The 13,398-nt window shown below is 39.3% G+C and overlaps 2 protein-coding genes across 2 annotated transcripts in view; both read right to left on the minus strand.

Moving 5' to 3' along the window:
* ASNS (asparagine synthetase (glutamine-hydrolyzing)) overlaps positions 1-13,398 on the minus strand; it is an 853,397-nt gene that overhangs the window by 68,618 nt on the left and 771,381 nt on the right. The gene's annotated exons all lie outside the window — the stretch shown is intronic.
* Positions 1-13,398, minus strand: part of COL28A1 (collagen type XXVIII alpha 1 chain) — a 63,807-nt gene that overhangs the window by 11,871 nt on the left and 38,538 nt on the right. The window contains exons 22-24 of the mRNA XM_035545435.1: positions 10,790-10,858; positions 8,602-8,670; positions 1,276-1,344 (exon numbers count right to left, since the gene is read on the minus strand). Coding sequence (XP_035401328.1) covers positions 1,276-1,344; positions 8,602-8,670; positions 10,790-10,858 — 207 coding nt within the window. The remainder of the gene's footprint in view (positions 1-1,275; positions 1,345-8,601; positions 8,671-10,789; positions 10,859-13,398) is intronic.

Here is a 13,398-nt window from a genome sequence, read left to right on the forward strand (position 1 = left end):
CATGGTGCCACAGTCTCTGGGAGCACCAGGTCGGAAAATCATAAGTTGGAGAGGAGGAAACAAAAGCCAAAGGAGCACCTGCTGATTTGTGTAGCTACAGTAAAAGACAGGTGAAGCCTTTGTGCTCATCTGTGTGACAAAAGATTTTGCCACAAACCTTGAGAGACTGTCTTGTGAAAAATACTGTTAATCTGTGTAAATATAAGCAGGGCTTCACCCAAAACATTGTTGTTCTAAAAATCTTATCACACGAACTAGATGCTGCAAGCAGGCCCTCACCCCTGAAAACAAGGTATTGTTTCCCCACAAATAACTTATTTTTCATTCTTGAAGGCTCTGGGGAAGCAGTATATAGGGTCACACATTTTGTGCGATTTTGACACTCAGTCCAAACTTACTCTTACCAAACTTTTTAAACTGACTGTGTCTGTATGATTTACCAAGGAAGTGAAATTGCTTTAGCTTTCAGAAAGCAAAGCAAAGTCAGACATATATCCTGCAAAAATATTCACGCTCTACTTCTCACTACATTTCTGTATCAGGTTGGTAATAGCAATGTTTCTCCATTCAGTTTGTTTAAAATGGAGACTTCTGCTAGCTTCTGCTACGGAAGTTAAAGTTACAAAGATGTATCTATTATTAACTTAATGTGGAGAAAAACACACAAATCCAATGTATCTCCCCACTGACTTTGTAAAAATAACTGATGGACACATCCATTGTAAAGTAATACAGGCACGCTCTGAATTACCTTTTTTACCAGCATTTTTTTTTTCTTTTTGAATTATCAGTCATTATAGTTGAGGGACAAAAGAATTGTCCAGATGTTGCATGCTGGCTCCTTACAAAATTAACTTCTTGTTTTTATGTTTCTTTCCTAATGGTTTTACTAATGAGATTAATTGGATTCAATTTCACTGAACAAAACATAGAATTCATATTTGACATATTTTCATCCACAAAAGAATCTCTTGGAAACATAACCGATACAAGCAGAAGAATGTGTCATTTAACTCATTTATTAGCCTGACAGTTCTGTGTAATTTCCAACTGTAATCTTGTAAAATCTGGCTGCAAATGCAATTTTCATCCAGTCAGTGTTCCTTCCTAACCCAGGCAGTAGAAGTGCATGCCTGGTGCCCATGTTTTTAAGCCTGATGTCTCCTGCAGTTGCACCAATATAAATCAATAACTGAAGAAGGTATTCTGGTGTCAGAGAGATCAGAGTCTGGCAGTATAAAAGTGCAAAAAGCTTCAAGGCAGTTCCACACCAACCTTGGGACCAACCGTTCCGCTCCCCCGCGGCCCGGGAGGCCCAGGATAGCCTTTCATTCCACGGTCTCCCTGTAAAGAGTCACGGTATCATCAGTAGTTTTACATTTATTAACTGTTACACCTTTCATCCACTTACAGAGCAGTTTGTCAAACTTCTGAGTTTTAAAAGCAAAATACAAAAATGTTATAAACAGTTGCATTATAGATCAAACAAGCAAAAAAGCCCAAAATGTAGGCACCCACTTCATTTAAGTTCTAAGACCACTCTATTCCCCAAGCAAAGATCCACATGATCTAAACCACCAGCAGAGTAACACTCTAATTTATCTTATCAGCTACAGAATGAAAAAGGAAAAAAAAAAAAAAGAAAAAAACTCATTTGAAAATGACAACATTTTTTTCTATCATGTTCTGTAAGTGCTTGCCAGGATGGACAGGATGCCCACTGGGAAGAGGTAGGGGCCAGGGCACCTTATCGGCAGGAGAAGGCACAGAGACATAGAGGAAGTTTTGTTTTTCATAGTCTGTAACTGTACAAGTCAACAGGCACGCATGCAGCATATTTTCACTAGAAAATGCTCATCAGTTCAAAAAGAAATGAAAACAAAAGTAAGTTATAGATGTAGAAAATTCTGAACCAGGTTCAGTAAATGTCCTTAAATCTGTGTATGTGCTGGCAAGTGAAAAAAAAATAAAAATGTTCTGATAAGCTATTGATCATCCAATATATTAACATCAGAGCCAAGAAGAAGAGATGGTATTTCTTGACAAAGTAGACATTTTCATTGATAAAACCCTTCATTCTACTAGTTTTTGCAGTAGGAAAAGCTCTAGAAATGGATGTGCCTGCAGAGGGAGCATTCTAACCAGAAGAGAGGCGCAAGCATGAATCACGCAGATCTCAGATGAGACTTTGTGGTAGGTGAAAAGAAAGAATATATTGTACTGATTAAAATGGAAGGAAAGAAAAGTACAGAATCTTTTAATGACTTCTTTTACTTTCAGTGAAGAATTGTGCAGCTTTCACATTATAATGACTTTTTAGCAGCTTTTTAGGTGAAATGCCCAAGATTCAGCCTCTAGTGACAGATCACTCCAATTTGTGGTTTTTGTACATGGTTATGAAGCTCCCATGCGAAGTCCTGACTTGTACTGTTTATGTAAATATATCAGAGCCTCAACTGTGCTCAGGTTTGATGGATTTGGAGAGGTGGGAACCCTGAATCCAAAGGCTGAGGCTTATGTTAAGCTTATAATGCTTAACTGATGTAACTTGATGTAACTTGATTAACTTGATGTAACATTTGATGTTACTTGATGTAACTTGAAGTAACTTGATGTTACTTGATGTAACTTGACGTTACTGATGTAACTTGATGTAACTTGATGTAACTTAATTAACTTGATGTAACATTTGGCTTCCAAATTTATTTTCAAATCCTTTTTCTCCCAAAGCAATGGACCCTGGCCAACTTGAGTCAGGACACAGGCATGGTCCAGGGATGCTCTTAGCTTTAAATTGGTGTGTCAAGCTCACAGTCTGTGGGTTAAGGCAACTGTCGGATTCAGTCAGGGGGAATTTCTCCTTCAGATGTGATCAGAGAGGGGAGTTTGTTGGTTGGTTTGGTTTAGTCTGGACTGGTTTGGAACAGGGACCAAAAGAGACAGCTACTTTTTTCTCAAGTATGAAAGGTGTTCTTACTGTGATGATCTGAGACTTTTATATCACACCTTCCCTACTAATGCAAACAGCAAGGACATTGGAAATGCCCTTGAACTTTTTGTTTTGTTTTGTTTTGAGTTTGTGGCAGATTCTAGCTGTAAACATTTAAAGATTACAATCTTAAGCACTTCAAGATCGTAGCACTAAAGTCTGACACATGGTGCTGGGAAATGCCCCTCTGCAGTGAGATGATGGGTAGATATTCCTCATCTATTAAAACCTCTCTGGTTTATCAGTTCCTCCTGCAAAGTATTTTCCTTAGCTTCAGATTGTCATATTACTAGCAAATACTCAGAGTCTAGGTAAATATACCCATCTTCCTATTTAGTTCCATCTGTTATTAAGGGAAAAATTATCAGTCTTCATTGTCCTCATAAACCATGAAACAAACCTAAGCAGATGTTGCACAGAGCAGCCAGAGGTTTCCCTGCCTAAGCCTCTGAAACATGCCAGAGGTACCAAAGCTAAGAGGTAGTTATTTAGATAAGGCTTTACAGTATGCATAGCTTTTTGGAGATTCTGGGCTGCTGTGGATTGTGAAGCAGCCTGTAATCCACTGTGAAGGGAAGTTCCTCAGCAGGGAAACAATTCCATGTGTTCCAGTATTGAATATACCTGCTACCTGCTCTTGGATCAGCCCTGACCAAAAAGAGCACATGAGGGACTTGAAGTTGTGTCTCTCTTCCTCCCATGGGTAACACATTCTTACACAGGGTCATTGCAGGTGAAGGATTGAATTTTAGCTTCACATGCTTAGTTAATACCAGATGTCTCACTGAAAAGCTCTTTTGTACAGCTTTATAGTAATTCTCAAAGTTTCTGTATTTCTTGGCTTAGGAAAAAGACTTCTATTTTACTTTATGAGTTGTGAAGTGGAGCAGTTCTTTTTTCTAAGATGTGACACTAAGCTGTCCTCCAGGGAATTCATTTCAAGAAGGATTAGTACTGCTCTTTGATGAGTTCTAATTTATTTTCTGCACTGTGCTTGTAGACAAGCTTGTCACCATCTGCAGTGAACTAGAAAAACACCACTGAAACAAGAAAGAAAGAGCTGAATCAAGACAATGAAAGTATGGTACTCCAATGCCTATTCCTTATCACTGGATCAAGAAAACTCATTAAACAAGCTAATGTTCACCTGGAAAATAAATTTTGGCTTCTCAGCATATACATCTCATTTACTGTGAGGCATGTGTATTTGATATTGAACCACACTGGAGACACTGCAACGCTCTCTTTAGTGAGAAATAGTTGATAGAAGGGTATTTATAAGAAGAACATGTAAAAAAAGAGTAACTGCATCTCCACCTTCCTCATTTTATTTCAAATAGACAGGCCCCAAGCTGCAGAAGTTATTTATATTGCAAATGGATCCAGCCCAAATGTTCATACACTAGGGGCTATGCTGGTGAGTTTAATAATCTTTCTGTTGTGCAATTATTGAGAATGAGCCTTTATTTCTAGTGATGTGCTCTTGCTCTTGAATGTCTGCAACCCACCTCCTAGTTGGCAATAGTGCTTTTAAATCTTTTTTTAATCCTCTGACATTATGTGCCTCTGTTTTAATGCTAGAGAAAATAGGGTGCTGCCAGGATTGAATGCATCCCACATGTTCCAATTGTGTTTTCATGTGAATTTGACCTCTGATACACAAAATTCCTATCTTGCAGTGTGCACATATGTGAGCCATTTCTGAAAGGGGGGAGAACAGAACTCTGATTCAGCTGAATGGAACATTCTTATGTAATGACAGTCAAAGGAATTTTACATTAACTATCGTGTAAATTTATGAGTCACTTTTATCAAATAAATGTTCTTTTTATATGCTGAGATTGCTGGATTTTTTGTTTGCTTGTTTGTTTTTTTAAATGTGGAAAGGATAAGGATAATAGGGAAAGGATAATAAGAGATAGCCAGTGTACTTATATTTTATTAAAATTCAGACAAAAAAAAAAAGACGGAAGATTATGCACTTTATGAACTAAGTTCTAGGGGAATTTTTGCAATTCAAGGGAATTGTTTTCCCTCGCAGCACCTTTGCTACCAGGAAGCTCTGTAGAGACTAAAGTTTCCAAACATTGTATAAGCAAACAGGAGTACAAAATTGAAAGGAGGGAGAAAAGCTGTTTGTATTCTTTGTTTCTTTTTTTTTTTTTCCAGTGTACACTCCACCATGTTTAGCATGGATGCACAGAACTGCATCACAGGTGTGACTATTTACCTAGATAATGAATGCTTTGGAACAACAGTCCCACATTGCAAAAGCAACAGCTGCTCACCACTAAGAGAATCAGTACACATTCTCACCCTATAGCATTAACACGCCAATCTAGTTCAATCATGAAAAAGAAACTTGCCTATTTTAAAGTTAAAAATACAAATTAAGTTTTTGTATCAGGTGTTTTTAACTCTGATTTAAAAAAAAAAATCTGACAGAGACTGCTAGATAAGCCAGATTTTATGGCAATATCACACTGCAACACAATCAAAACTGTAGATCTATGCTGGATTTTTCAAACAAAATCTGATATTAGCATGGTTTGCCCTAATTATGTTCTTTGTGTTATTTGCAAAGACAGTTATTACTACAGTGTTTTGTTTTTTTTGTTTGTTTGTTTTGTTTTGTTTTGTAATGCAACTCTTCCTAGAATGAGATGCCACCTCTCCCTATCCCACAGATATGGTGCATTCTCAACCTACCCCACGACTGGTTATGAGGAGTAGAAATCTCTGCTCTACAGGAAGCTTCTAATGGCATGTGTCCGCCAACAAACAGTGCTACAGGCCCAATAGCAGTGCATCTGCAGTGAGCACAGGCAGGCCTGATGTCTACACCGCATGCAATGTGAGGGGGCCTCCTAGCCTGCTCCTGTGGACTGATCACCCACTAGTGGCAGAAGCGCAGTAAGTACGCTTCCAGCTCTGATGATCTAGCTCAGTTTCGTCTGAAGGGAATCCATTTCCTGTGCTGTGAGACTGCTCTGACCTCTTTTTGGTTCAGAACCCAAAGCACAGTAAATTGGAGCTACTGCATTTCAACAGTATGTTTCCAATCCAGCCTAAAACACTTGTGCAGAGTACACGAGAAGATTCTGAGTCTGTGTGTGTCTTGCCTAAACCAGACTGACTGTAGGTTCTGAAGCCTTGCCCATTAGGCTGTATAATACCCAACTCCTATCACAGATATCCCATTATCCTATTTCTGGAATAATCAAATACTATTAAACTATAACAGCCTCACTTCTTGGTCACTTCTTTTGCACAAATTTATTATGAATCAATAATGTTCAATTAACAGAACATTGGTCATATTCCTCCACAACAAGAAATTACCAATAAATCTCCTTTGCTAGTACCATTAATATACTTCAGCTCTCAGACCTGCAAGGATGGTAATACCTCTGAGGTTGTTCAAAGGTGGAGAAGAGACTGACAACTAAGGACATGACATCTTTATAAGAGAATATACACAATTCACTTTGATTGACAATGATTTACATCACTTAGAGCTGAAGATGAAAACCTAAGTATTGTAATAGCTAATGTATGAGTTATTTATATATGTATATATCTTATTATGTCATGACAGTTACAGAGGTTTAAGAATGCCTGTGATAAAAAGACTAGATCACATATCCTCCAGTGCAAAAACTGGATATATTTCCTTTTACTTTACAGCTCTTACCTCCTCCCATCTAAGGCATTTTATGATAATATTTTGTTCTTCTGTCAGTCATGATCTGGTTTGGAACTTTTCTAATAATTATATAGCCAAATAACTGCTTGACCCAGCAATTACATGGATTCATGACTATAAGAACAAAAGTGACCTGTGACCCGCTTTTTGATCTCTTATATTAGCCAGCCACTATGGTTTTCTTAAGTTTATTTCTGTATACTTTGTATATTTCTGATACTTTTCAGAAACACAACCACAACTGTTGAGATAAAAAATTCCAGCTGTGAGAAATTTCACTGCAGTTATTCTAGTGGTTTCCTTTCACTTAAAAACAAACAAATAGAAAAATAAAACAAACAAAAAATAAACAAACAAACAAACCCCATTTATTTGCATTTTGTATTTGTTTAACTCAAGCTTCTTTAAATCAAACCCCTATATTCCCACTGAAATTTTGATGTATATTTCTGGGGTTTGTAATCGTTCAACCATGATATCATGGTGGGAGATATTCGATGACCTGACATGACCTTCCAATTCCTTTTTCTAAGGGAAATGCTACTCTCCAGTAGGAGGCACAGGTTAATTCCAGATGGAAAGATGCCCCCAGACATTTTGTAGCCAGAGGTTACATTTTTATGTAATATCTGCCTTCATACTTTTATACAATATCCTAGGCTGTAATGGAATGTTCTTCTGTGGTACCAAGAAAAATTTCTTGTAAGATGGCATTATATCAAGTGTAAAATCTTTATTTGAAAAGAAGAAAAAAAAAATCCCCTCACATAAAATATCTAGTTAGTTTAGCTGTATATATTTTCATTAAGTCTATACTGAATGACATAACTGAAATTACTTTTAGTTCTTTAGTAGTTCTGTCATGCTCCAGACCACATTATTTCATGTGGAATATCTTGAATTGATAAGTGGCAGAACAGAAGCATAAAGCCAGGTTTTTCAGGTCCCTGTTAGCAGGCTATTGGTCATTCTAAGGATGAATGGCATTCAGTTTTTCCTTTATTGTGGATATATTTTAAAGACATTATTGTTGTTTGCTTTTAATACGAAATCTCATGTTCTGGGAACTAAAGTTTAAAGTCCTTTCTGTTTGGGAAAAATTTTGTTTGGGCAATATTTATTTTGCTTTCTGTTGCAGCATGTTCCCTGTTTCCTATTTCACACATGTAAATCACATTTCCTATTTCACACATGAAATCATTAATAAAACCACTCCGCGGGATATTTTGAAGCAATTTCTTATATGATCTTAGTCATAAGTCTCTTTTTTTTCCAAGTTTTTATAACATGGTAGTTACAATTTGACTTGTTAAAGTCAATTACACCTTGCTTAGAACTTTTTAACATTTAGCTATTTTGTGTTTTATGGAAAAAACAAAACAACAACAACAAAAAAAGGAAGTATTTCAGTGATATATTTCTAATCCCTATATCTTTTTTTTTTTTTTTGCCATCAAGTTTTTTCTCTAAACTGGTATTCATTTCAGACTAAGATTCAGTCTTCTCTTGGGAGTCAATTTCTAGTAACTTTAAAAATATTTAATTGTTTCCAGTGACCACTATTTCCGCTTACTCCTTGGGGGGCCTTTGCCCTTTTCATTGCCATAGAAGAAAGGAGATGTGTTATTAGTAGTCAATAATGTACTTGCATTGGATTCTAACTTCTACATGGAAACGCCAGTACCTAGAAACATCCTAGGTCTCTGGGTGTATGAAAGATCTGCAGAGATAAAGCAAGAACTGGTATGTATCTAACATGGCAGAGAAGCTTATTGCAAGCTTTTCTTCTGACTGAAATACAAAGTGGGAGATGAGATTGCAGCATTTTGTCATCCTAATTTAATGTACTTTTGGGAGACATATTTGTCTACCCTGTCAGATGAACGTACTACCGTTGTACTAGTACCTTTGGTCCAGGATCTCCCACACCTTTTGGGCCTGCTGGTCCTGGAGGGCCTGCGGGTCCTGGAGGTCCCTGGTACAGCAGAGGAATAAAGCATGTCAGTAGCAGTCCTAAAGAAGTGGTACTTACGTTCTTCCATATAGAAAAGAATTTCAGCAGTAGTTATTAACATCTCTGTTTCTGCTGTATTTTGTCGAGTGCATAATATTTCCAATGTGTACTGAGCAACAGTCATAGTCAGTCCCAGGTGGAAACCTAAAAAGACTACCAGAGTGGAGGAAAAAAAAGTCCTGCTCTTGACTTAAGAATATCAGAGCTGTTCTCAGCTCAGAGAAACCAGTCAGAAAGCAGATGTTGCTCCATGATTCATACACCGCAGACATTACACATCTGGTATACCAGAGCTGATCTATTAAACCTGGGTGTCAGGCAGAACTAACATATTTTGATTTATTTGTGTTGACAGCCTGTTTGCTGAACTTCCCATTCAATCCCTCACAGCCCAGCCCCTTCAGCTGCCCTTCATACTGTTGGAGGCATCCCTACCCTCCCTTTCAGCATTCAGAGGGCAGATCTCTTTGGTCTATCAGAGCTACAGATCCTTAACTACATAAATCTTGTTCATGTCCACAAGTGATTTATAGAGTGGGATTTTCCAGACCATGGGGCATGCAAAGGTGGAAACCTGTAATAAACACATTGAAATAAACATCAGGAATACTACTGCATACTGAATACTGCATACAATACTGAAAATTTTTCTTTTTTTTTTCTTTCTTTTTTTTTTTAATTATTTGGTCAGTAATAGCAGTGCAGCATGCACACATACACCTAAGTGTGCCATCCTGTGACTGGTGACTGGGCAAACCACAACCAGCCTTTGGGTAGCTTTATTAATCAATGGTTACCAAACCAGGCTGATCTTGAATTCTTCAATTATTTAGGAATGAAAAGTTTTCAGTCTCTCACTGATCTCTTTGATTCTGTATCTACTGATATTTTTTTTTCTCATCTAGCTTAGACAGAAATCTTGTAAGGCTTAAAACTTCGTTGCTATGATGCATTTTAAGGCCAAATACATTTTTTTCAATCATCTATTTGCATCACTGCCTTCTTTATGATCACCTTTGCATTTGCTTTTTGGTTTTATTTGGGATAATGATAGGGTTTTTCATTAGTTTGTATGTACCCTGTTCAATGGATCCATGATCTGGGTCCATAACCGGCACTCTTTGACCTTCCAAGGAGTCTCGAGCTGGTCTAGTGTCACCAAGTGCTGTGAAATGTGTCAGGTACATAGCATTTATCCAGAAATTTTGAGTGAGTGCCCTTTGAACTAATTCTGAATCCCAAAAGGAAAGGAGGGCTGGGATCTCTTCCCAGGATCAGTTTGAATGACAGGAAATTGGAGCTGAGCCATGACCTATTTGGAAGCAATCAGGTCCCACCTCAGCATATTTGGGAGAGCTTTTATGGTTGTAGTATGGAAAAAGGCTGGATTTACAGACCTGTGGTGATAGAAGGGTGGTAACAGTATTCACACCTTCTAGTGAAAGGTTGGTCAAACACATCTGTGTGGCTTTGGATGACTGAGATTTAGGATGATAGTCCCTTGTAATGGATGTGCCAAGTGGAACACTCAGGTGTTAACCCCTTCAGGAGGTAACTATCAGGAAAGCAAGGGGGGGGAGTGTCTTCAAAAAAATATAATTTGACTCTCCTTGATATGAGAAGCAGCTGAAAAAACAAGGCAGTGAAGGCTCCAAGATTTGGCCAAGAAGATGTTACTAGAGATCTTGAACAAAAAAAGGAAGGCAGGAATGCAGGAAGGCAGGAAGGCAGGAAGGAGAAAAGGGAAGAATTCAAAGCAGTAATTGCATTAAACATGTATGAGCAGCCATGAAGATTTTGATGGAATTACGTGGCATCCCTTTCATGTTGATGAAATAAAAGCAGTTCAGTTTATGTCCAGTTCTGATTGTCTGTAGGACTGGTACTGTATCTAGGACAGGAAAGGGCTTCAGAATATATGTGAGATACTTAAATAAGCTAAAGAATGAAAGAAAAACTTAATTACACTTAGTTAGTTAGCTACATAGACAGCATACACATTAGTAGTGGTAGAAGCAGAACACAAAGTACAGAATCTAATTACAAACAATAAAAAGTAGAGAATTAAAATTATACTTACAGCTTCACCTTTATGGCCATCACCTTTTGCTCCACGGGGTCCAGGTAGTCCAGGCAAGCCCTGGTTACCCTAAGTACAAAAGGAATAAATCAGGCATTGTGTCAGTATCCGGATCTTCATGACGTAACATTAACAAATATGTGAGGAAACTGTTTAATATCCTTTTGGAAATACAGAATAGCATTTGCCAGCTTTTCCAATTTATTTGCAAAGCTCAGAAATTTTTATGCTTTTTTTTTTTAATTGTGGTTTCAGTTGATAAAATTAAGATTTTAGAAGAATAGGAGGTCTCATTATAAAATCATCAGCATCTAGATTTGTAATTGCAGAGAGAAATCTTCAGAATGTTACCTTTATCTTCAGCCAATAATAAAAAAATAAATCAAAAAGTTAAACCTTTGTGACTTTGAGGGTAACAGTCCTGGGTTTTGAACACTGAAATCAAGAATACTGAAACGCAGTATGCTAACCTTAAGTTATATTATGTAGCACATTCTGTGTTTCAGGGAAATCACATTGGTTCTCTTACGCAGTAAAGCAAAACTGCAGTCTACAAGGAAAATAATTTAAAGAAAGAAATGTAATCAATAATATGAAATATATATTTTTTCATAGCTTAGCCTAAAATGCCTTGTATTAGGAGACAATTACTCCTTGTGTTCACTCTTCCACTGACTCCCACTAAAAATTTTATCCATTTGCAAAACTTCAGTGCTTCCTTTCACCACCAGAGGAGAAACAAATAGCAGTCTTCTCCCCTTCCTTCATTTCAGAGATCATTTTCCTGATATTTAATGAGAAAGTTAACCGAGCTTGCACTAGACTCCTCCTTGCAGAACCAAGAAAGAAAACTTATTACTTTAAGGTATCCCTCAAGGTATGTTGACAGTCTATAGTATTTATGTTCCTATGTGACAGCAGTGCCAGTTGGAAATCCTTACTGATACTCGTAAGACACACATCCAACCCATTCCCAAGCACAGTATGCATATGTCCATACAGGGAGCTGTGCACATCCTTCGCCCAGTCCCAGAGAACCAAGAAAGGTAAATGGACTCTATTGCAGGGAAGGTCAGTTGTTAATACACATAAAGATAAAACATCCTGAAGAACAATGACAGGCAAATAGCATTCCTCTCCCCTGTCTATTCCAATAAAAATAAATAGCTACGGGAAGGGAAGGGAAGGGAAGGGAAGGGAAGGGAAGGGAAGGGAAGGGAAGGGAAGGGAAGGGAAGGGAAGGGAAGGGAAGGGAAGGGAAGGGAAGGGAAGGGAAGGGAAGGGAAGGGAAGGGAAGGGGAGGGGAGGGGAGGGGAGGGGAGGGGAGGGGAGGGGAGGGGAAAAGGGGAGGGGAAAAGGGGAGGGGAAAAGGGAAGGGGAAGGGAAGGGGAGGGGAGGGGAGGGAAGGGGAGGGGAAGGGAAGGGGAGGGGAGGGGAGGGGAAGGGAAGGGGAGGGGAGGGGAGGGGAAAAGGGGAGGGGAAAAGGGGAGGGGAAAAGGGGAAGGGAGGGGAGGGGAAAAGGGGAAGGGAGGGGAAAAGGGGAAGGGAGGGGAGGGGAGGGTTTGGGAGGGTTTGGGAAGGGAAGGGAAGGGGAGGGGAGGGTTTGGGAAGGGAAGGGAAGGGAAGGGGAGGGAAGGGAAGGGAAGGGAAGGGAAGGGAAGGGAAGGGAAGGGAAGGGAAGGGAAGGGAAGGGAAGGGAAGGGAAGGGAAGGGAAGGGAAGGGAAGGGAAGGGAAGGGAAGGGAAGGGGAGGGGAGGGGAGGGGAGGGGAGGGGAGGGGAGGGGAGGGGAGGGGAGGGGAGGGGAGGGGAGGGGAGGGGAGGGGAGGGGAGGGGAGGGGAGGGGAGGGGAGGGGAGGGAAGGGAAGGGAAGGGAAGGGAAGGGAAGGGAAGGGAAGGGAAGGGAAGGGAAGGGAAGGGAAGGGAAGGGAAGGGAAGGGAAGGGAAGGGAAGGGAAGGGAAGGGAAGGGAAGGGAAGGGAAGGGAAGGGAAGGGAAGGGAAGGGAAGGGAAGGGAAGGGAAGGGAAGGGAAGGGAAGGGAAGGGAAGGGAAGGGAAGGGAAGGGAAGGGAAGGGAAGGGAAGGGAAGGGAAGGGAAGGGAAGGGAAGGGAAGGGAAGGGAATTACAAGTGACTGAACAATGCTATTTCATCAGTGTATTTCATCAGCATATTGTGCCTGGAAATTTCTGCAACACATAATACTTCAAGAAACCACAAATGGATTCCTGACAAGCAGCTCAGATCTCAGGGACTTTTCTGTATGAGTCTCTCTTATTGTACAGTCCAAAGGGATAATTTCACTGAAAGATTTTAAAGGCAAACACTTGAATCTTACCACCAATTTAAAATTGCAAGAGCCCTGGGAGATGTTTCTTTATGCTTCCTAGTTTCCAAATCACAAAATTCCGACTCGGTTCTGAGAGAATTTAACCAATGAGTGTGCTTTTAGTCCATAAATAGCTTTATAATGGAAGAGCAATTTACCTCTTCCTCATTCTTAATATCCATAGTTCTTACATTATGGATAAAATAAAAAATGTTTTAAAAATGTTTCATGACATTTTTAAACAAGAATGGAAATATGGATCATGAGTTCATCTTTATTTTTAC

Source organism: Cygnus atratus, chromosome 2, assembly GCF_013377495.2.
Source record: "Cygnus atratus isolate AKBS03 ecotype Queensland, Australia chromosome 2, CAtr_DNAZoo_HiC_assembly, whole genome shotgun sequence".
Taxonomy (NCBI): Eukaryota; Metazoa; Chordata; class Aves; order Anseriformes; family Anatidae; genus Cygnus; species Cygnus atratus.